At 40.4% G+C, this 20,346-nt stretch overlaps 2 protein-coding genes across 5 annotated transcripts; both read left to right on the top strand.

Annotated features, from left to right (window-relative positions):
• Window positions 1-7,268: 7,268 nt before the first annotated feature.
• On the top strand, window positions 7,269-13,982 carry LOC133739524 (uncharacterized). 2 transcript variants are annotated; one of them, XM_062167308.1, is made up of 5 exons: window positions 7,269-7,503; window positions 7,624-10,148; window positions 10,306-11,919; window positions 12,506-12,761; window positions 12,859-13,982. In XM_062167308.1, the coding sequence occupies exons 2-5, from the start codon at window positions 7,695-7,697 to the stop codon at window positions 13,479-13,481; spliced, it is 4,947 nt and encodes a 1,648-aa protein (XP_062023292.1). In that variant the 5' UTR covers window positions 7,269-7,503; window positions 7,624-7,694; the 3' UTR covers window positions 13,482-13,982. The 2 variants fall into 2 exon arrangements, with proteins under 2 accessions (XP_062023292.1, XP_062023293.1); XM_062167309.1 differs by having other exon boundaries at window positions 7,603-10,148.
• Window positions 13,983-14,722: 740 nt separating this feature from the next.
• LOC133735642 (probable ADP-ribosylation factor GTPase-activating protein AGD14) lies at window positions 14,723-19,795 on the top strand. 3 transcript variants are annotated; one of them, XM_062163038.1, is made up of 15 exons: window positions 14,723-14,854; window positions 15,093-15,198; window positions 15,295-15,413; window positions 15,659-15,720; window positions 15,880-15,967; window positions 16,063-16,124; window positions 16,241-16,337; window positions 16,567-17,211; window positions 17,354-17,983; window positions 18,163-18,297; window positions 18,383-18,490; window positions 18,584-18,667; window positions 18,849-19,023; window positions 19,108-19,153; window positions 19,378-19,795. In XM_062163038.1, the coding sequence occupies exons 3-15, from the start codon at window positions 15,315-15,317 to the stop codon at window positions 19,529-19,531; spliced, it is 2,385 nt and encodes a 794-aa protein (XP_062019022.1). In that variant the 5' UTR covers window positions 14,723-14,854; window positions 15,093-15,198; window positions 15,295-15,314; the 3' UTR covers window positions 19,532-19,795. The 3 variants fall into 3 exon arrangements, with proteins under 3 accessions (XP_062019022.1, XP_062019024.1, XP_062019023.1); XM_062163040.1 differs by having other exon boundaries at window positions 14,756-14,854; window positions 15,103-15,198; XM_062163039.1 differs by having other exon boundaries at window positions 14,831-14,854; window positions 15,096-15,198.
• The last annotated feature ends 551 nt before the right edge of the window (window positions 19,796-20,346 follow it).

Below are 20,346 nucleotides of genomic sequence, written 5' to 3'. Positions count from 1 at the left end.
CCACACCGCTGCCCTGAAAGCCTACTCCTCCTCTGAACCATCAATCCTCTCCCGGACCGGAACGCAGCGGCGGGATCGCCTGCCGTGTTCGGCCAGGAGAGGAACACACTTCCTCGGTTTTTCCTGTTTACCTAGGCGCGTGACGCGCGTTCCTAACTCACCTCCGAGTGTTTTAGGATCTTTGAAGCAATTAGGAATACTATCATAACATGGAAACGATAAAAAAAAACCATACCGTAACAGTCAAGGAATACCCAAACTATTGAAACATGGAAAAGTGCCTTTTGCTTGTATAATATTTTCGAGCTTGTAGTTCACCCATAGCATAACAGAAAGGTTATCGTAGAGTTCATGTTCTTGATGTTAGGAATTTGACCTAAAATTCCTCTTGCGGAAGCAGACAAGTGCAAAACAATATAGATAAATGATCGAGAAAACAAACACGGACTTGTTAACGAGGTTCAGCAAATAACTTTGCCTACGTCCCCGGGCTGCTTGGGTTTCACTATAGAAGAAGAAGAATACAAGAACAAGAATACAAGAATCTCTCACAAGAAGTTCTCACCAACTCTCAAGACCTCACTTGCTCTCTCTGTTTAATGTTTCAAATACTTGATCTACTACTACAACCTATGCCCCTATTTATAGATATCTAACTAGACCCTATAAGACATTGGAAACCTATTCCTAATAGACATAGAAACCATTACCAAGTAGGATTATGTAAGCAGGTAGGAAACAATCAAAACTCCTCTTTGATCAAGGATTAACAAATCATTATCCTATGTGGAATCGGATCCACACACCCAACAATCTTCCACTTGGAGCCGATTACGCTAGTAGCTAACATTCTTCAATACTCTTCAATCATAGCCAACACAAAACTCATTATCACAGCCAACGTCTCCTTCTTCAAACTTGGAGACCAACTGAAGCTAAGCACAGCTTCAGTTTACTTATTGACACAGACTTAGTCAACATATCAGCAGGATTCTCACTTCCTTGAATCTTCAACAATTGCAGCACTTCTTTCTCCACGAGTTCTCGTATGTAGTGATACTTCATAGGAATGTGTTTAGTCCTTGAATGAAAAGCAGGGTTCTTTGCCAAGTGAATTGCACTTTGACTATCACTGTACAATGCACAATTCTCTTGCTTTTTACCCAATTCCTCCAACAGACCCTTTAGCCACACCATCTCCTTACCAGCCTCTGAGACTGCTACATACTCGGACTCCGTTGTAGACAGGGCCACTTGCCCTTGCAAATTTGAGACCCAAGATACTGCAGCACCACCTACAGTGTACACATAACCAGTAGTACTCCGACAAGTATCATGATCTCCTGCCAAGTCTGCATCAACATATCCTTGTAGTTTAGCACTACCTCTCTTGAAACAAAGAGACATATCAGTAGTACCCCGAAGATACCTCATGATCCACTTCACAGCCTCCCAATGTTGCTTTCCTGGATTACTCGTGTACCTACTCACAACTCCAACTGCATGAGCAATATCGGATCTAGTATACACCATAACATACATTAAGCATCCAACTGCCGATGCATAAGGTACATTCTTCATATATTCTTTCTCTTTTTCGCTCTTGGGTGATTGTTCCTTGGACAATTTAAAGTGAGCCGCCAACGGTGTTCCTACAGCCTTTGATTCATCCATATTGAATCGCTTAAGCACCTTTTCAACATACTCCGCTTGTGAAAGCTTCAGAGTACCAGCCACTTTATCACGGATAATCTTTATACCTAAGATTTTCTTCGCCTCACCCAAATCCTTCATCGCGAACTGGTTTGACATCTCTTTCTTCAACTTCTCAATCTCATTGAAGTCTTCCCCAGCTATCAACATATCATCCACATACAGTAAAAGAATGATATAAGATTTGTCAAACCTCTTGAAGTAACAACAGTGATCGGATTGACATCTTGTGTAGCCACTCCCACACATGAAAGCATCAAACTTCTTATACCACTGTCTTGGGGCTTGTTTCAAGCCATAAAGGCTCTTTTGCAGTTTGCATACCAAGTCCTCCTTACCAGGTGCTATAAAACCTTGTGGTTGCTTCATGTATATGACCTCCTTCAAATCACCATGAAGAAAAGCAGTCTTGACGTCTAGTTGCTCCACATACAGACCTTCAGCTTCCACTAAACCAAGCACCACCCGGATTGTGGTATGTTTCACAACCGGCGAAAAGATCTCATCAAAATCAATTCCCTCCCTTTGCTGAAAACCTTTCACAACCAACCTTGCCTTGTAACGTTTGCTCCCATAAACTTCTTGCTTAATTTTGTAAATCCACTTGTTATGCAATGCTTTCTTGCCTGTTGGTAACTTAGCTAACTCCCAAGTATTGTTGGACATGAGAGAGTCCATCTCATCTTGCATGGCACCCTTCCACTTAGCAAAATCTTTATGTTGCATAGCCTCATCATAACTCACGGGTTCACCACAGTCAGTTAACAACAAATAGTTAGCACAAGGCGAGTATTTATTAGCTGGTATTCCTTTAGTACTTCTTGACGATACTCTTGGCACAAAAGGAGGTGTCACTGGCTCATCACTAGGAACTTGTTCTTCAGGTTGTGTAACCTCAGGAGCTTCTTGTTGTTGTCGTTCCTCCCCATGATTTTCCTTAGACACATCTTCATTGGACAATTCTTCCAACCTTGCAAACTGCCGATCTTTTCTTACAGGACTTTTAGGCTCTGCTGCTTGCCTATTCTTGTACATCACTTCTTCATTAAAGATGACATTCCTGCTCCTTACAACTTTCTTATTATGCATATCCCAAAACCTATAGCCAAGCTCGTCACCGCCATAGCCTATGAATATGCACTTTTGAGACTTGGGATCCAACTTGCTTCTCGCACCGGACTCAATGTGAACATATGCCACGCAACCAAACACTCTTAAATGCGATAGGCCTATCTCTTTTCCACTCCATTTTTCCTCAGGTAGGAGATGATTCAATGGTACTGATGGTCCACGGTTAATTAAATAAGCAGCAGTATTAACCGCATCAGCCCAAAACATGTCTGGCAATCCTGCGTGTATCCTCATACTCCTTGCGCGCTCATTCAGAGTCCTATTCATGCGTTCAGCCACTCCATTCTGCTGTGGAGTTCCCGGAATTGTCTTTTCCATCCTAATCCCATTCTCTGCACAATACTCTTTGAAATCATTACCACAGTATTCACCTCCATTATCCGACCTCAGACATTTGATATTCGACCCGGTCTCATTCTCTACGATCGCCTTCCACTTCTTGAAAGTATCAAATACTTCCCATTTATTTTTCAAGAAATAAATCCATACTTTCCTTGTGGAGTCATCAATATAAGTCACATAGTACTTTGAGCCACCTAACGAAAGCTCCGGTGCAGGTCCCCACACGTCAGTATGAACCAACTCTAGTTTTGTATCTTTTGGTGCCTTGCCACCCTTTGAGAAACTAACAACCTTTTGCTTCCCAAATATGCAGTCTTCACAAAGCCCAATATTCACTGAGTCCACACCATGTAGTTTACCCTTCGACTGAAGTACACCCATACCTTTCTCACTGATGTGCCCAAGTCTACGATGCCATAAGTATGCATCTTCATTTTTCTCAACGATCGCAGTGCCTTCATTGTTCTCAACAATAGCAACAATATTCAAGGTCGTATAAAGTGTTCCTGTCTTGATTCCACGAGCTAACACCATAGCTCCTTTACACACCTTCCACGTACCTTTCTCAAAGGTAGTGCGACATCCTTCATCATCCAACTGACCCACAGAGATCAAATTCCTCTTTAACCGCGGTATGTGTCTAACATTGGTCAAGGTCCATGTTCCACCATTTGTCAGCAAAATCTTCACATCACCCCTTCCCACAATCTCCAAGGCTCCACCATCAGCAAGAAACACTTTGCCAAAATTACCACGTCGGTAATTCACCATGAGCTCTTGTTGTGAAGTTGAGCGAAATGATGCTCCAGAGTCTACAATCCATGACTCCAATGGTGCTTCAGTAACGCTTAGTACAAGTGCATCCGAATCACACTCAGTTGTGTTTGCCATCTTCATTGTCTCCTTCCACTGGTTACAGTCTCTCTTGACATGTCCAAATTTCCCACAATGCCAACACCCATCGGACCACTTTCCTGACTTGGACACGCTTCGACCTTTTCCAGGTGCCCTAGACTTGGACCTTCCACGATTGTTGTTTGAGTTCTTGTTGAACGTTCTACCTCTATTTTCTATAGAGAGCGCAGAACTTGAAGGATCTTCAAGGTTATTTTATCTTCGCGTCTCTTCATTCAGAAGAATGTCACGCACATCATTAAACTTCAGCTTCTTCGTAGTCCCAGCTCCACTACAAATCGAGTTCACAGTCACATCCCAATCCGAAGGCATGGAAGTCAACAACACCAAAGTTTTGATGTGTTCGTCGAATTTAACATCCACCGATGCTAGTTGCTCGATAATATCACCAACTATCCCAACTTGCTGGCGAACAGATATACCCTTACCCATCTTCAAAGTGAACAGCCGCCTCATCAAGTACAACTGTTGAACGGCATTTGGCTTCTCATACATGTTGGACAAACTATCCATCATCCCCTTCAACGTAGTCTCCTTGATAACAAATCGCCGTACATCATTCGAAAGCGATAGTCGAACGGCTCCAAGGGCCATCCTATCCATCTCGACAAATTCTTCCTCCTTCATATCTTTTGGGAGCTTGCCCTCTAAAGTCTTAGCAAGCTTCTTCATATTCAAGTAGTCCTCGATTTGTGTTCTCCATAGGCTAAAGTCATTACCGTCGAACTTATCAACCCTCTTCTCAACGTCTTCTATGCTCATTGTTTCCACTCTATAGCCTAAGCTCTGATACCACTTTGTTAGGAATTTGACCTAAAATTCCTCTTGCGGAAGCAGACAAGTGCAAAACAATATAGATAAACGATCGAGAAAACAAACACGAACTTGTTAACGAGGTTCAGCAAAGAACTTTGCCTACGTCCCCGGGCTGCTTGGGTTTCACTATAGAAGAAGAAGAATACAAGAACAAGAATACAAGAATCTCTCACAAGAAGTTCTCACCAACTCTCAAGACCTCACTTGCTCTCTCTGTTTAATGCTTCAAAGACTTGATCTACTACTACAACCTATGCCCTTATTTATAGATATCTAACTAGACCTTATAAGACATTGGAAACCTATTCCCAATAGACATAGAAACCATTACCAAGTAGGATTATGTAAGCATGTAGGAAACAATCAAAACTCCTCTTTGATCAAGGATTAACAAATCCTTATCCTATGTGGAATCGGATCCACACACCCAACACTTGACACCTCACACCCCACATGAGGCGTCTCTTTCTACTACTCTACCATCAATCCGTTACATGTCTACCACTACCGTAGCCGAACTACCTATATAATCGATGCTTCAATGCATTTCAGAATTTCCCTACAGCTCTTCATCTGAAGCATGGATTCTAAAGTACACGAGGTCAGTTTTAAGAACAGCTATCAACAGCAAAAATATTAACTTTTGGGGGCTCAAAAACTGTATGCTTGTTAAGTTCTATGTTTCTCTCTTAACACAGCTCGAATGCAGGTAGGTATTCAAACACTCGTTTTCTGAAAAAAGGTATTCGAACCCCTGGAAGACATTCTACCTGGCACCAAACAGCAAAATATATAGCAAACTCGGAAGCAGATAAATCTTGCCAGTCATAGTTCACAACAAATTTTACCATTTTGTGTATCAGTATACATATATTACATTACTAGGTAATCATCTTGCTCATGAAACGAATAGAAGGGGCTTATCAACAGTAAAAATACTCAAAAAGACGCTGTCATTTTTCTTCCTTTTCAATTGTCTCTGCAATGACTATTATGCCACAAAAAATAGGAAAACCATGAGGAAAAAAATTAATATAAAGAATATCTTGATCATCAGCCACCTATTTGATGATATGCTATTCATATACTTGAGCAGTTGCCCTTGTGCACCCTCTACATTTGCCAATGTGTCTTCCATGTTCTCATCAATCCTGCAACAGGAAATACCCTTGTCAAAATTCCAGTTCAAATCCAATCTAAGTGTTAGGTTATAGAAATTCTAAGGTTACTCTTCAAACTACCATGCACCAACTGAGAACGCCAAAACCTTAAGAATTGTGAGAGAAACTAGAGTTTAGTTCCCCAACTTCAAAGTGCCAAAGTATTTCTCACCAGAAATTCCCCACAACTATAACAATAATCAGAATGTAGCACAGATGCAAACAGATAAAAGTTCATTGGAAAAAAATCCACAAATTACTTTCTCTTTTCGAATAGAAACCTCAGGACCATAATGATAACTAGACATTCAAATTAAAACAATGACGGGAAACCAATACTGACTCTAGCAAGTAGCTGCAATATTTCATTTTTAGCGCCTAATAACTGAGAGGAAAAAATGACATTCTAGATATCTAAAGGATAATGATGCTCAGTGTGGAAACCAACACTTACTAGAGCGAGTAGCTGCAGTATTTCCTTTTAGGCGCCTAATAACTCAAAGGAAAAAATGACATTCTCGATACTTAACGGATGATGTTGCTTAGTGTGGAAACCAACACTGACTCTAGCGAGTAGTTGTAGTATTTCTTTTTTGGCGCCTAATAACTCAAAAGCAAAAATGACATTCTCGATACCTAAAGGATAATGATGCTTAGTGTGGAAACCAACACTGACTCTAGCAAGTAGCTGCAGTATTTTCTTTTTTACGCCTAACAACTCAAAGGCAAAAATGGCATTCTCGATATTTTTGGATGATGATGCTCAGTGTGGAAACAAACACTGACTCTAGCGAGAAGCTACAATATTTCTTTTTTTGGGCGCTTGACAACCAACACTGATTTTGGCGAGTAACTGCAGTATTTCATTTTTGGCACCTAATAACTCAAATGACAAAAATGACATACTTTACGGATAATGATTCTCTAGTGTTCACACCGCTAAACAATTCTCAAAATCATTATTCACTCAAGTACATCAAATCTCATCCATCAATTGTTGAGGACTAGTAATTGGACCGTCACACCCCCACCATATTATTATTTCCCGTGAAATCGTTAGTCTCCAGGTGATCGACTACTGTGCGAACGCAAGCAGCCGAACAGCAATCGAACATCCCAGATTTCGCCACGTGGCATTATCCAAAGGATTCGCGTATTTTTTTCCATTTGGTTTTTAATTTTCGATCGAAACCCTTTTTATTTTGGTGGAAGTGGGAACCGAAAAAGAAAACCCTAGCTCTCTCTGGCCCGTCCCTTCCGGTGAAAAACAGGAGAAATCTTCAAATTTCCTGAAATTGAATCCGAAACGGTGAAATTGACTTAGGGTTTCGTCTCAGGAGGCCGGATTGGAATCCCAAATCATGCTCTTGCTTCGTGATCTTGACGACTGTTGGAGGAAGCGATGATTCGGCGTGTTACGGTTAAGGTACGCATGTATTCGAATTAAATTTCTCAAATTTTGATGATATGATCTGAATGCATGAGCACTATGTATGATCGCTTTGGTTTTCGGGTTTTGTTTTAGCTTTAATTTTTGGTGTATCAGATCTCAAAAATGTGTGGGGGCATGTAGGATGGAATGTCAAGTTTGGGGCGTCTCGGTTTGAGGAATTGTTGATGGAAAATAGAATAGAGGTTTCACATGGCACTGAAATTCCCAGGAAATCGAGATCTTTGGATCTTAAGAGTTTGTACAAGTCCAGGAGTAGAAAAGAGGCTGAAAATCAGAGCCTGAAGAGAAAAGGGAGTGAGGACGACGACGACGACGGTGGGGACAAGAAGAAGAGGAGTAGGAAAGAGGTGTCTCTCAGTAGTCTCAAGAATGTTAATACTAGTAGTAGCAAGAAGAGTATAGATAAAGTTTTTCATAGAGGGTTGGATTCTGGTTCACATGATCCGGACGCATTCAAATCGGGGTCAAGTCAAAAATTGGATAGCAGTAGTGGGTTAAATGGCGTTTCAAAGCTTAGTTTGGATAATAGTGGCATTCAAATCCCGAGGCGTAAGAGGGGATTCGTGGGGCGAAAAAAATGTGAGGGTGCTCAGCTTTTGAAGCTGTCTGATGAGTCTGCTGGTAGAGCAACTAGTGTTGATCAGAATCATCAGATAGCTAAGTTAAGTGGTGATGATTTGGGTACTCAAGCTGAGGCCTGGAAGGCCATAAGAAACAAAGGTTTGGATGAATGCAAAGAAAATATAAATAGCGAGTTGAATGCAACTTCACATGCAAAGAAAGAAAATGTTCTTGAGAGGCAGTCAGTTGCAAGCAATGGTAATTCATCTTTGAAAAAGTCCCGGAGGAATCGTCGGAAAAGGAAGGACTTGTCACCTGATAGTAAAACTGATGCAAAGGAAGCTGAGCCTTTAGTCAATAGTTCTACTAAAGCATGCCAGACTTCACAAGAAGACGAGGAGGAGAATCTTGAAGAGAATGCAGCGAGGATGCTTTCATCGAGGTTTGATCCAAGCTGTACTGGGTTTTCATTAAACACCAAGGCTTCTGCGATGCAATCTTCAAACGGGTTGTCTAATCAGTCATCTCCTGGTCAGGATTTTGATAGTCACATGTCGAAGTCATTTTCTGGATCAGAATCTCAATCTGTTGATAATGCTGGTAGAGTGCTGAGGCCCAGGGCCAGGAAGCAGCACAAAGAAAAGAAAGGTACGAGGAAGAGGCGCCACTTCTATGAAATCTTCTTTGGGGACTTGGATGTTTGTTGGGTATTGAACCGTAGGATCAAGGTCTTCTGGCCTTTGGACCAAAGTTGGTATTATGGCCTTGTGAATGCTTATGACAAGGAGAAAAAACTTCACCATATTAGATACGATGACCGTGAAGAAGAATGGGTTGATCTTCAACATGAGAGGTTCAAGCTCTTGCTACTTCCTACTGAAGTTCCTGGTAAGGCAAAGCAGAAAAAATCATTCATGCAAATTACAAGTTCTGAAGAGAGAGAAGGAAACTTGAAACCCAGAAAAGAGAAGAAAAAGAGAGACTCGATGTCGGAGGACGATAGCTGCATAGGCAGCTGTATGGATTCTGAACCTATTATTTCATGGTTGTCGCGATCTACCCGTCGGATCAAGTCTCCTTCTCATGCTGTGAAGAAGCAAAAAACAACTGGTCCATCTCCAAAGTCCGTGCCAACTTTGTCTGACAGTACTGGCACTTTACATGGGTGTTTGAGTGATGTTTCCTCTAGAAGGGATACAAATAAATTATCTTGTAATTCCGGCAGATCATCTGATCCTGTGAGGGAAGAGAAGCCTGCTCCAGAAGGCAACTCCGAAGATAGCAAAATGCCTATTGTTTATTATCGGAAGCGATTGCGCAAGACTGGCTCTGTACTGTCTCAAATATACAAGGATGAGCATGCTTCCATGCATGGACATCATTGTTGTACTTCTGTTACTCCTGTTGAGGAGGTTTGGGACTTGGAAGAGCCAGATGATTTTGTTGTTATATTGGATCGCAGTTGGCCATTGTGGTATAGTGATGATGCAGGGTTGCTAAAGTTAACTCTTCCTTGGATAGAATCAGGAAAAGTCAAATTTAAATGCCTTCCACTGCATTCACTAATGAATGATTCTCTTGGAGTAGAGTTGTTACGGTTCTTTCATGCTGCAATGCTGCTTCGGCATGGTGTAGTGGTGACCACATGGCCAAAGGTTCATTTGGAGATGCTCTTTGTTGATAATGTAGTTGGACTGAGGTTTCTTTTGTTTGAAGGTTGCTTGAAGCAGGCGGTGGCCTTTGTTTCTCTTATCCTGACATTATTTCATCACCCTAATGAACAGGGGAAGCTTACTGATTTCCAGTTACCAGCAACTTCAATCAGGTTTAAATTCTCCTGTGTTCAGCATCTTGGAAAGCAACTTGTGTCTGCTTTCTACAACTTCTGTCAAGTTAAAAATTCAACATGGATGTACCTAGACAATAAACTCAGGAGGCATTGTTTACTCGCCAAAAAACTGCCTCTGTCTGAATGCACCTTTGATAATATCCAGGCACTTCAAAATGGAATAAATCAGTCACCTTCTATGTCTCTTTGCGGGCAACCCTCTGTCAAGGTATCTGTTTGATCTTTTTTACATATTGCTTGATTTTTGCGTTCTTAACTGGAATTTTGTTGTCTTCCCCCTTTTAATAGATAATTATGCTTGCTATTTATTCCTCTTCAATGCTGTATTATGAAAGTATTCACTTCTGTGATTTTTCTCCAAGCAGGGTACACGGAAGAGGTCCAGGCAGGGCATTAACTTCATGGGCAGTTCTCGGGAAGTTAGTTTTGTAAATATCAGCCATTCTGCTACTCATTCTGATGAGCTTCACAGAAAGCTTCCCCCACTTGCTCTATCTTTTACAGCTGCACCTACTTTCTTCATTAATTTGCATCTTAAGTTGCTTATGGAACACAGTGTTGCTAATATCTGCTTTCAAGACCATGATTCAGAAATTACTCCCGAGAACAATTTGAAGGCTCCAGAAAATGTGGCTACCTCTGGTGGGTCCTGTACTAAAGTGGTAACAGAAACATCTCTTTCTATTTGCAGTCAGCGCGGTCGGTTAAAGTCATCTCAGCTTTACCAAAATTGTGTTGTTAATGTTGCTGGAGCCTCTTCTAGGACTTTCGCTGGCAGAGATAAATCCAAAACTAGTTCCCGTTCTATTGTGAATGGGCTTACTGTTGAAATTCCATCTTTTGACCATTTTGAGAAGCCTGTGGAGAGGGAGTTACAAAGTGCTCAACAGCCTACAGATTTTCAACAGCCTACAGTTTTTTCATTGAATATGAATGGTAGCATTATCCCCAGTCCCAGCCCCACTGCTCCCAGAAGTACAGGGCAGCGAAATAGAAATAATATGTCATCATTTGGAAACCTCTCACATCGTTGGTCAGATGGAAAGGCTGACATTTTCCATAATGGTTTTGGTAATGGACCGAAGAAGCCCCGAACTCAAGTCTCATACACATTGCCTTGTGGAGGTTTTGATGTCAGCTCTAAGCAAAGAAATGTTCACAAAGGGCTTCCTAATAAGCGAATTAGAAGGGCCAGCGAGAAGAGGTCATCAGACATTTCCAGAGGTTCCGAAAGGAACTTGGAGCTCTTATCCTGTGAGGCAAATGTGTTAATTTCTGCAAGTGACAGAGGGTGGAGAGAATGTGGGGCACGTGTAGTATTAGAACTCTTTGATAATAGTGAGTGGAAGCTTGCTGTAAAACTTTCAGGGACTACGAAGTATTCATACAAAGCACATCAATTTTTGCAGCCTGGGTCAACAAACCGCTATACTCATGTTATGATGTGGAAAGGAGGAAAGGATTGGATCTTGGAGTTTCCAGATAGGAGCCAGTGGGCCCTTTTCAAGGAGATGCATGAAGAGTGTTACAATCGGAACCTTCGGTCTGCGTCAGTTAAAAACATACCTATTCCTGGTGTTCGCTTAGTAGAAGATATTGATGATAATGGAACAGAAATAGCATTTCTTCGCAGTTCTACCAAGTACTTTCAGCAGATGAAAACCGATGTTGAGATGGCTTTAGATCCATCTCGTCTCTTGTATGACATGGATAGTGATGATGAGCGATGGATTTTGAAGTTTCAAAATTCTTCAGAAGTTGAAAAGAGTAGCTCAATGGAGATTGGCGAGGAGATGTTTGAGAAGACAATGGACATGTTTGAGAAGGCTGCATATGTTCGGCAATGTGATCAGTTCACATCTGAAGAAATAGAAGAGTTCATGACTGGTATTGGGCCCATCGATTTGATTAAAACCATTTATGAGCATTGGCGTCAGAAACGGCTGAGAAAGGGAATGCCTTTAATCCGACATCTCCAGGTACCTTCAGTTCTTTTTTATCACATGCGATATATTTACATTTTAGGTGTAGGATTACAACCTTTGCGCTATTATAGTATACGATAGAGCGCATTCCCTAGGTAGACTATTTGTCAGTTCACTCAGTTGTAACTGTACTTGGTATTGCTGATCATGTCTGTTTATTATATTTTTTTATCATTTTTTCTTGGTGCTTTCAATCTCAGTTTTTATCAAATACAAGCTTTCTTTTATGCCTGTGAATGTACACATCTACTCCCCTTCATACGTTATGCTGAACTTCACTCCTGCTCTGTTCTGTGCACTCGTTAATTTGTGGATACGAAAACAACTATCTTCATGCATATAGTAAGAGAAGCCTGGTTTTGGATCTTGTCAGGGTTTCTTTATTCTGCGGTTTGTTTCCTGTGGTAAATGCACTGGGTGGGGATGTTTGTGTCTACTGATTACTGTCCACCTTTTTGCCTTGTCAAAAGATAATGTATTTCCCTTTCAAAAAAAAAAAAGATAATGTATTTCTGTGTTGTGTATCTGAAATTCTGAATTCTGTATCTGATATTCTGATAAATTCAATTTTTCTTTTCAGCCACCGTCATGGGAGACGTATCAAAAACAAGTGAGGGAGTGGGAGCAAGCTATGACCAAGATGAATAACACACTCGCAAATGGTGGCCGTGAGAAAGCTGCAGCAGTTGAGAAGCCACCGATGTATGCTTTTTGTCTGAAACCACGGGGCCTGGAAGTTCCCAATAAGGGATCAAAGCAACGGTCACAGAAGAAATTTTCTATTTCTGCACATACCAATGCGGTGTTAGGAGATCAGGATGGTTTCCATCCTATTGGTAACTTTTTTTACCCTTATTTAAGACGTAAATTGTAATTTTTTGACTAATTTTATTTGCAATTATCTTTGTTTATTGGGTATATCTCTTCCCTCAGGAAGGAGATCAAATGGGTTTGCCTATGGTGATGAAAAAATTGCATATTCAGGCCATAACTATGAATCTTTAGATGACTCTCCATTGTCTCAGACGTCGCCCAGGGTTTTTTCACCAAGGGATGCAGCAAACATCTTTATGAGCAATGATGGTTTTGAGAGGAATCATCTTCACAGAATTGACAGAAGCAAGTCAAAGAAATATCGGACAATAGCATCCTCTGTTGACCCCCAGATGGTGTCTCCATATAATCATAGAGTGGTACGAAACAGAAATGGAGTTCATAGAGGGAATATTGGTTTCCCGGAGTGGTCAAGCCAGTCATATTATCAACCAGATGTTGCTCAGAGGCTTGTAAATGCGCATGGCTTTGATCATGATGAGTTTAGGCTTCGTGAGGCATCCGGTGCTGCTCAGCATGCACATAACTTAGCCAAGCGTAAGAGAGAAAATGCTCGCAGATTGTTTTACAGAGCAGATCTAGCAATGCACAAGGCTGTGGTTGCTCTCATGACTGCGGAAGCAATCAAAGCTTCTTCAGAGGACTACGACTATGACTACGACTCTGAGTCCGACTCCTTCTCCATCTCCGACTCTGACACCGATTCAGACAGTGAAGAGTAGAGCATTAAAATTAAATGTGAGATGACAGAATGAAAATTCCCCTATCCCTTTCAGCTCGCTGTTGTGCAGCCGGAGAATACATATAGACATGGACAATGTTTTTGTCAATAGTGGTGGGATTTTTTGTGTTTGTTCACAGATACCATAGAGAAATTCTAACATGAGAGAGCCGTGAACAGTATGGGCGGGAAAGAAATCATTGCTCCAACGAAGCTGCAGACTTCCTGATTCTTCTTCTGAGCGAGATTTTTTTTTTTTTTTCCAGTTTGAGGTCTGCTCAGTTCAGTCAGTGCAATTGTTGTACTGGTCCTGCAGGGGTTAGGGGGTGTGTGAAATTTTGGCTGCCAATCTCGTTGTACAGATCTTTTCTTTTCCTCTGTTCTTTCTCCCCATAACCTCGGCTTTTTCAGTGTTTAGTATTAAAGGAGCATTTTGCCCAAATAATACACCACTCGGAAAAAAAAAGAAAAAGAAAAAAGGGAATTACCATTTCCTGTTAAACAGTACTCTATACTACTGATTATACTATTTTGGGTTCAATTTTTTTTTTTTTTTTTTTGGGCGGGAAACAATAATCTTTTTCTCGTTTAATATACTAAGATCAAAGAGATGAACCTAGCTATCTGCTATCTCTGATTGAATTTGGGTTGGTGATACTACAAAATGAGTTGAACGATCCCAAAGCACTCGCAAGGCTGAACATACCCCCTCGAATGATCTCCCTTGAAATGTAAAGTTCTTTATCGGTCCGGATTCTTACTTGACAATGGCATGTCATATTTTAACCAATAAGAAAAGTTGAAGAGAACCTGCTGAAAACATTTACAAGACTTTGTTGGTTTGTTTCTCTATTGTAAAGATGAGTGTTTTGACTATTTATATATTTCATGTTTTCCTGGCTGTCTTGACCTAAATGTATTTTACTTATGCCTCACGTATCCTTAGGACATTGTAACATAACCGATTTGAAGAGGTGCAAATCAACGATAAATGAGTCCAATTGATGACCTACTTAATTCTTGATAATTGTGAGTATTAGAGGTCTATAATTCTCGCCCCTTAGAATTATTGTCAATGATGAAGGGTTGTTTTGTTTGGGTTGGTAAATAAAAGAATGAGCATAGATTCAACGGCTATAAAAGCGTGGGGTTTGCGATATACCCGGCATGCAGCGTTCCCTCCCTCTCTTTCTCTAACCGAATTTGCAGCACAAATGTACGTCCCCGGCCACTCTAAATCCTCACCAACATTAATCTTCCTCTTCAGAGAGACATCTCTCCGCTCCCAAATTTCTAGGGTTTCTTCTCTGCACGCCTCCCAATGCGTAATCTATCTACGTACACTGCAACCTAGCTAGCAGCTGATTCAATCAGGTGGCAACTTTATCTTCATTTTTGATCCAATATGCCTGTTAGGAGGGAACAATATAATTGCTACTATTAGGGAAAGATCCTCATGTAATACATTAATGCATTTGTATGATAGCTAGCTTTGTTGAAGAAGGAGAATATTTTCCCATTCATATTTTATTTTTATCAATATCATTGAGTAATTTTCTGGAAGATGACATTTTGTGTATATTTATTTATTTATTTATTTTTTGGATGAAAGGAGGTGCTAGATTTTCTCCACAATCTACTGTGATTATATACTCAGGTGGGATTTCCTCCTGTAATCTTCTATTTGCTTGGCGGGAATAGTTTGGAGGAAGATTGAGGTGATACAATGGTTTCTGTTGAACCTAGTGATTGGTGACTTGGTTTGTTCCAGGAACACTTACCCTCTCTTTAATTTATTGTTCTTTTCTCTTCAGGTTTCTTAGTTTTCTAAGAAATGGGTAATCGGATAAAGGAAGAGGAGAAAATTGAAAGAATAATTCGAAGTCTTTTAAAGCTTCCTGAGAATAAAAGATGCATCAACTGCAATAGTTTGGTATGTAATCTTCTTTAGCCATTTTCTTATCTCTTTGGTGAGTGTGTAGCCTCCTACATAATGTGAGGCTTCTATAGCCGTCGTTTCTGCAATCTGCAAATTATACTTTGAATCTGTAAATGCATTGCTTAATTATGTTGTTATATATATTTTACTGCATTTTAAGAGGCAAATGTGCTTGGATATATATACAAAATGATATATACCAGGATCAGCATTGTTCTAACTATGCACTCTTTATGCAGGGACCGCAATATGTTTGCACGACCTTCTTGACATTTGTTTGTACAAATTGTAGTGGAGTGCAGTAAGTTTTCATATCTGATTTAGACTCACCACCTCACCATGATCCCCATATTTGACATGTTTTCTTATTCGATGTTGTGACGGTCATAACTTCTGCACGGAATCATTTTGATTTGTATTCTGTGAGTGCTGAATGAATTATCATTTTCAAATTTTCCAGTCGGGAGTTCACTCACCGAGTAAAATCAGTGTCCATGGCTAAATTCACTGCAGAAGAAGTAAATTCTCTCCAGGCAGGGGGAAATGAGGTGAGCATGCATACTGTCTGGTCTCACTTTTGTTCTTGTTCATCCACCATGGATACATTAATTGTTCACTTCATGACTAAAATGTTCATTTACAGCGAGCAAGACAAATTTATTTCAAAGAATTTGATCCTCAGTACCATTCTTTTCCTGATGGCAGGTGACTAAGCTTCTCTTCTATGTTGATTTGGTTATTCATATAATTAAGTTTCCATCTTCTTGAAAAAGGGAGAAAATTCATATAGGATGTTTTCTGATTCACATACTTTCTTCCAGTAATATTGGTAGACTCAGGGATTTTATCAAACATGTGTATGTTGAAAGAAAATACACTGGTGAGAAGGGTGTCCAGAAGCTCCCAAAGCTGCGATTGGTGAGCTTTACATTTGCTTTATGCTTGCGCATTTGATATATCTCTATCCCTATTGTATTATACTTCTCCTGTGGAGAGCTTGGCCATTCCTGATTTGCATGCAATTAACAACAGCAAGCACAATAGATATGGGCCTAGTTTACATTTGTGATAATGAGAACTTCTTTTGGACGTGCTTCCAGTTTACGATGCTTTCCTGTATTTAAGATTCTCGTTCATTATTACACAGAGTGAGGAGCCTGATGAAAGCAGGAGGGTTGGTGCATATCACGGTGGATCCAGAAGCTTCCATGATGAGGAGAAGAAATTTGGTGCATATCATGGTGGATTTAGGAGCTTCAGTGATGTCCCTTATGTTGGACGTAGGAGTTTTCCTGATGAGGACCGGAAGGTTGCTGCACCTTATGGTGGATCTAGGAGTTTTCGTGAAGAGGACTGGAAGGTTGCTGCCCCTTATGGTGGATCTAGGAGTTTTCATGATCATGAGAAAAGGTTCGAAAGGCATTATAATCAAGGATCTAGTCCTAGTGTAAGAGGTGCTGACCAAAATGTAGTAAAATATTACTATGATGAAAGAAGAAGTCCACGATCTTACGAAGAAAATTCAAGAGTCGGCGGTACCGGGTTCAGGAGAAATCCTGTCCGTTTTGAGGTTGTTGATAACAGGATTCGGGATGATAGAAAAGCACGCAGTGGGCTCACACCTCCCAAGTCCCAAAACAGGTCACCTGAAAATAAGAACATGGATAGCTTCTCTTCCCCTGCTGTTCGCTCTGTTCAAGAGAAACAAAGGGAGAATATGCTTCCTCCAATGTTTCGTGAAACTACTATAACAAATGATCAGAAGCATGCTGATGGTTCTGCTCATAATCAGGTCAGTAGCTGCTAAATGTTGATGGATATGTAATTTAGTATAGGTACTTCTTTTGATGTGCTTGTAATGTGCCCAAAAATTCGGTGCCTAGCTACTTTCCTAATGCACGAACTTCTCAACAAAAATGTGCTTTCCCCTGCAGAAAATGAAATCTACAAGTCCCCATGATGGGAATGCAGTGGAACATAAAAAAGAAAAGTTGGAAAGCTTGATTGATTTCAATACTGATCCTGAGCGCTCAGATGATGTAGTAAAGTCACAACAACAGCAAACTCCTCTACCCGATAATGGTAACAACTGGGCCTCATTTGACTCATCTACAAAGGAGAAGGCACCTCCGGTCCCAAAGCCAGACACTTTGGAGGCTTTGCTACTTGAATTAACTCCCGCATCCGTACCTGATACTGCATCTGAGGCTCCAAGCAATGATGACGCTCCTTCAACCGCTTGTACAAACAACATGTCTGCAGGTGGTGCTGCGCCTGATGCGCCTGCAGGTGGTGCTGCCCCTGGTGCGCCTGCAGAGCAGATGCTATTTGATACCGTTAGTGCTTGTACATCTGCGTCAACTAGTACCAGTGTGCCAGTACAGCCTTCTGATGCAGATCCTTTGCAAGCTGTACCTACTAGTGTTGGTGACACCTTGGTAACAGTTACTGATGCGCTGCAGTTACCAAGTACGCAGCAAGATCAGTCCTCTATAAGCTTTGCTGCAGATAGCGGCTCTCCTTCACAACATGCCATTATTCCAGTTGAAGCTTCAAATAATTTGGTGGGATATATGTCTCTTTTTTGGGGGAAAGGAATAAAATTCTCTCTCTTTTCTAAATACTGAGTTTTTGCAATTACTTGTGTACTTTTATGCTGCTTTGGTACATGAAAGCTCTAGTTGCCCTTCTCTTATCTAGATGCATGGTTTTTCACCCTATTGCTTCATGCACACATCTGCAGTCAAGGACATCATCACTCGCACCAAACACACAAGGATCTCTCAGTGTTTCTGCTGAAGAACCATCTCAATCTATGTTGCGAACCCAATCTCTTCCGGTGGAAACAAAATCTAGTAAGAGAGAAGAGCTTCCAGTGGTATGGAACAATCTTATGTTGTTTCACTATTTTTTTTTTCTTTCATAGAATTTGGTGATTTTCTGAAATTAAAAATTCACTGCAGGACCTCTTTGCTGCACATTACTCATCAATACCTTCAGAAGTTTCAGTTTGGCACCCTGGTCCACCTCATGGAATGGGATTCAACATGCAGTATTATCCTAACATAGAGGTATATGCATTAATCATAATTAAGTTGGATACATTTGTGTGTTAAATATTGCTCAATACATGCAGCCTATTGATATATTGGTTTCTTTTACAGCCTGCTCCTGCATTTCCGGGTTCAGGGAAATCGGCAAACCCGTTTGATATTAATGATGACAAAACTTTAGGACATTCCACACATGTAAGCACAGCATTCAGACTGATTTTTTTATTTTTTGCTTTTGAAATAATTTATGCATTTTCCCTGTTGATTTTCCATACAGTTCTTTTTCGTTTTCTTGTGTTTCTTCCCAAAAATAGAAGTTCCAGTAAAAGCAAGAGAACATAGTTTTTACCTTCAAATCCTGTAATTTTTGTTGTAGTTTCCATCCATGTCATCATTAGAAGACGCTCTACATAATGTGTCAGTACCTCCAAGCTTGATGCATACTTCCAGCCTTGGTTCTTTTTCTTCGCATTTGAAGCCGCCTCAATTACCAAATCATGAATCTGTGATGCCTTCACACTCACTGCCTTCCTATTCAGCTTTCTCTCCTAGTAAGTTCAATTTGTTATCTTCATTTCGTGTCAACTTTATTACAAGGATCCAAGTTTTGTGTGTCTCTAACTCCATCATATCAGGTCCATACATGGGACAGCAATTACATAACAATGCACAATTTTTGAGGTAATTTATTGTTCTTGGTTATACACTTCTTGTTAAATAAAATCTGGTTTCCCAATTGACACAGATTTTTGAGTTTGAGCCTATTGAAATAAAGCAGGACATGATCTTTTAAAGTTCTGATCTTATGAATATCTTATGTGGAATGTGTTGATGTGCATGTTATGAGCCATAACAGCTGACAATTCATATCATTTCTTAATTTTTGGCCACGACTTCCATTGTAGACTGCAAGGAATCGGTGTATTTAGCAGGGATGAAGCTGCTGCATTTGGCACCTTGAGCTCAAGTCAGCAATCATTTCAGCAACCAAGCATCAGATACCCAGCACCCAGCAACTCGGAAACCTTTTCTTCGATGGGAGGTAACCCATTTGGATAGATGAATGATTCTATTTCAATTAGAGCCAACAATTCTTTTGGCTTCTTACCATTTCAGAAAGAAGTCTGCATCTCGTCCAAGAATAAGTGTAATTAGTAATATGGATACCACTTTGTATGACACATTCTACATGTTCCAATGAGGTCCAAGCTAATCTTTCAAAGATCAAGGTACTCTGATCGACTCTTTGTAAATGATCACTGAACATATTGTAAAGTAACTAACAACTGTATAAACATCTGTATATATTTAAGCAGAAGTTAAGGGGGAAAACTCTTTTTACTGTTGCTAGTTTCAACCCACGTACATCTATGATCTGTGTAAGAAACTTGTTAGTACAAGTTTCTCACAATAGTGTCATAGCTAGACTGAGTAGAACCCTTTCAGCTCGATGGGGTTTAGGTAATTAGGAGGTGGCCATGGCCGTGGGAGGTAGGTCTTAGGCCATTGCATGTGTTGTTGATGCCAGCATGCTCTAAATATATATCATAACAAACAAATTAACAACTAATTAACAAGGTACTCACTAAATGTTGAATACTTAAATTGCTAGGAATGAGCCAGCAATGCTCTTATGCTATTGAATCCTGAAAATCTAAGTGTGAGACAATCGAGAACGAATCAATAATGTATATCAAATTTAACTAGCATTTTTTTTAATATTGACATGAAGTGACCATTTATGCTCTCAAAAGAGAATCATAGATTTCCTCTCTGGCTTGCATTAGACATGGGGTTGTATACTGACTTCTGGAATAACGAATGGCTATTATTACTGTTAAGATGTCACCTATGGAAATTATTTTGAACTCATT

The sequence above is a fragment of the Rosa rugosa genome, chromosome 3 (genome assembly GCF_958449725.1).
Source record: "Rosa rugosa chromosome 3, drRosRugo1.1, whole genome shotgun sequence".
Lineage (NCBI taxonomy): Eukaryota > Viridiplantae > Streptophyta > Magnoliopsida > Rosales > Rosaceae > Rosa > Rosa rugosa.
Note: the sequence above shows the minus strand (reverse complement) of the source record. Positions and strands in the feature narration are given on the sequence as shown.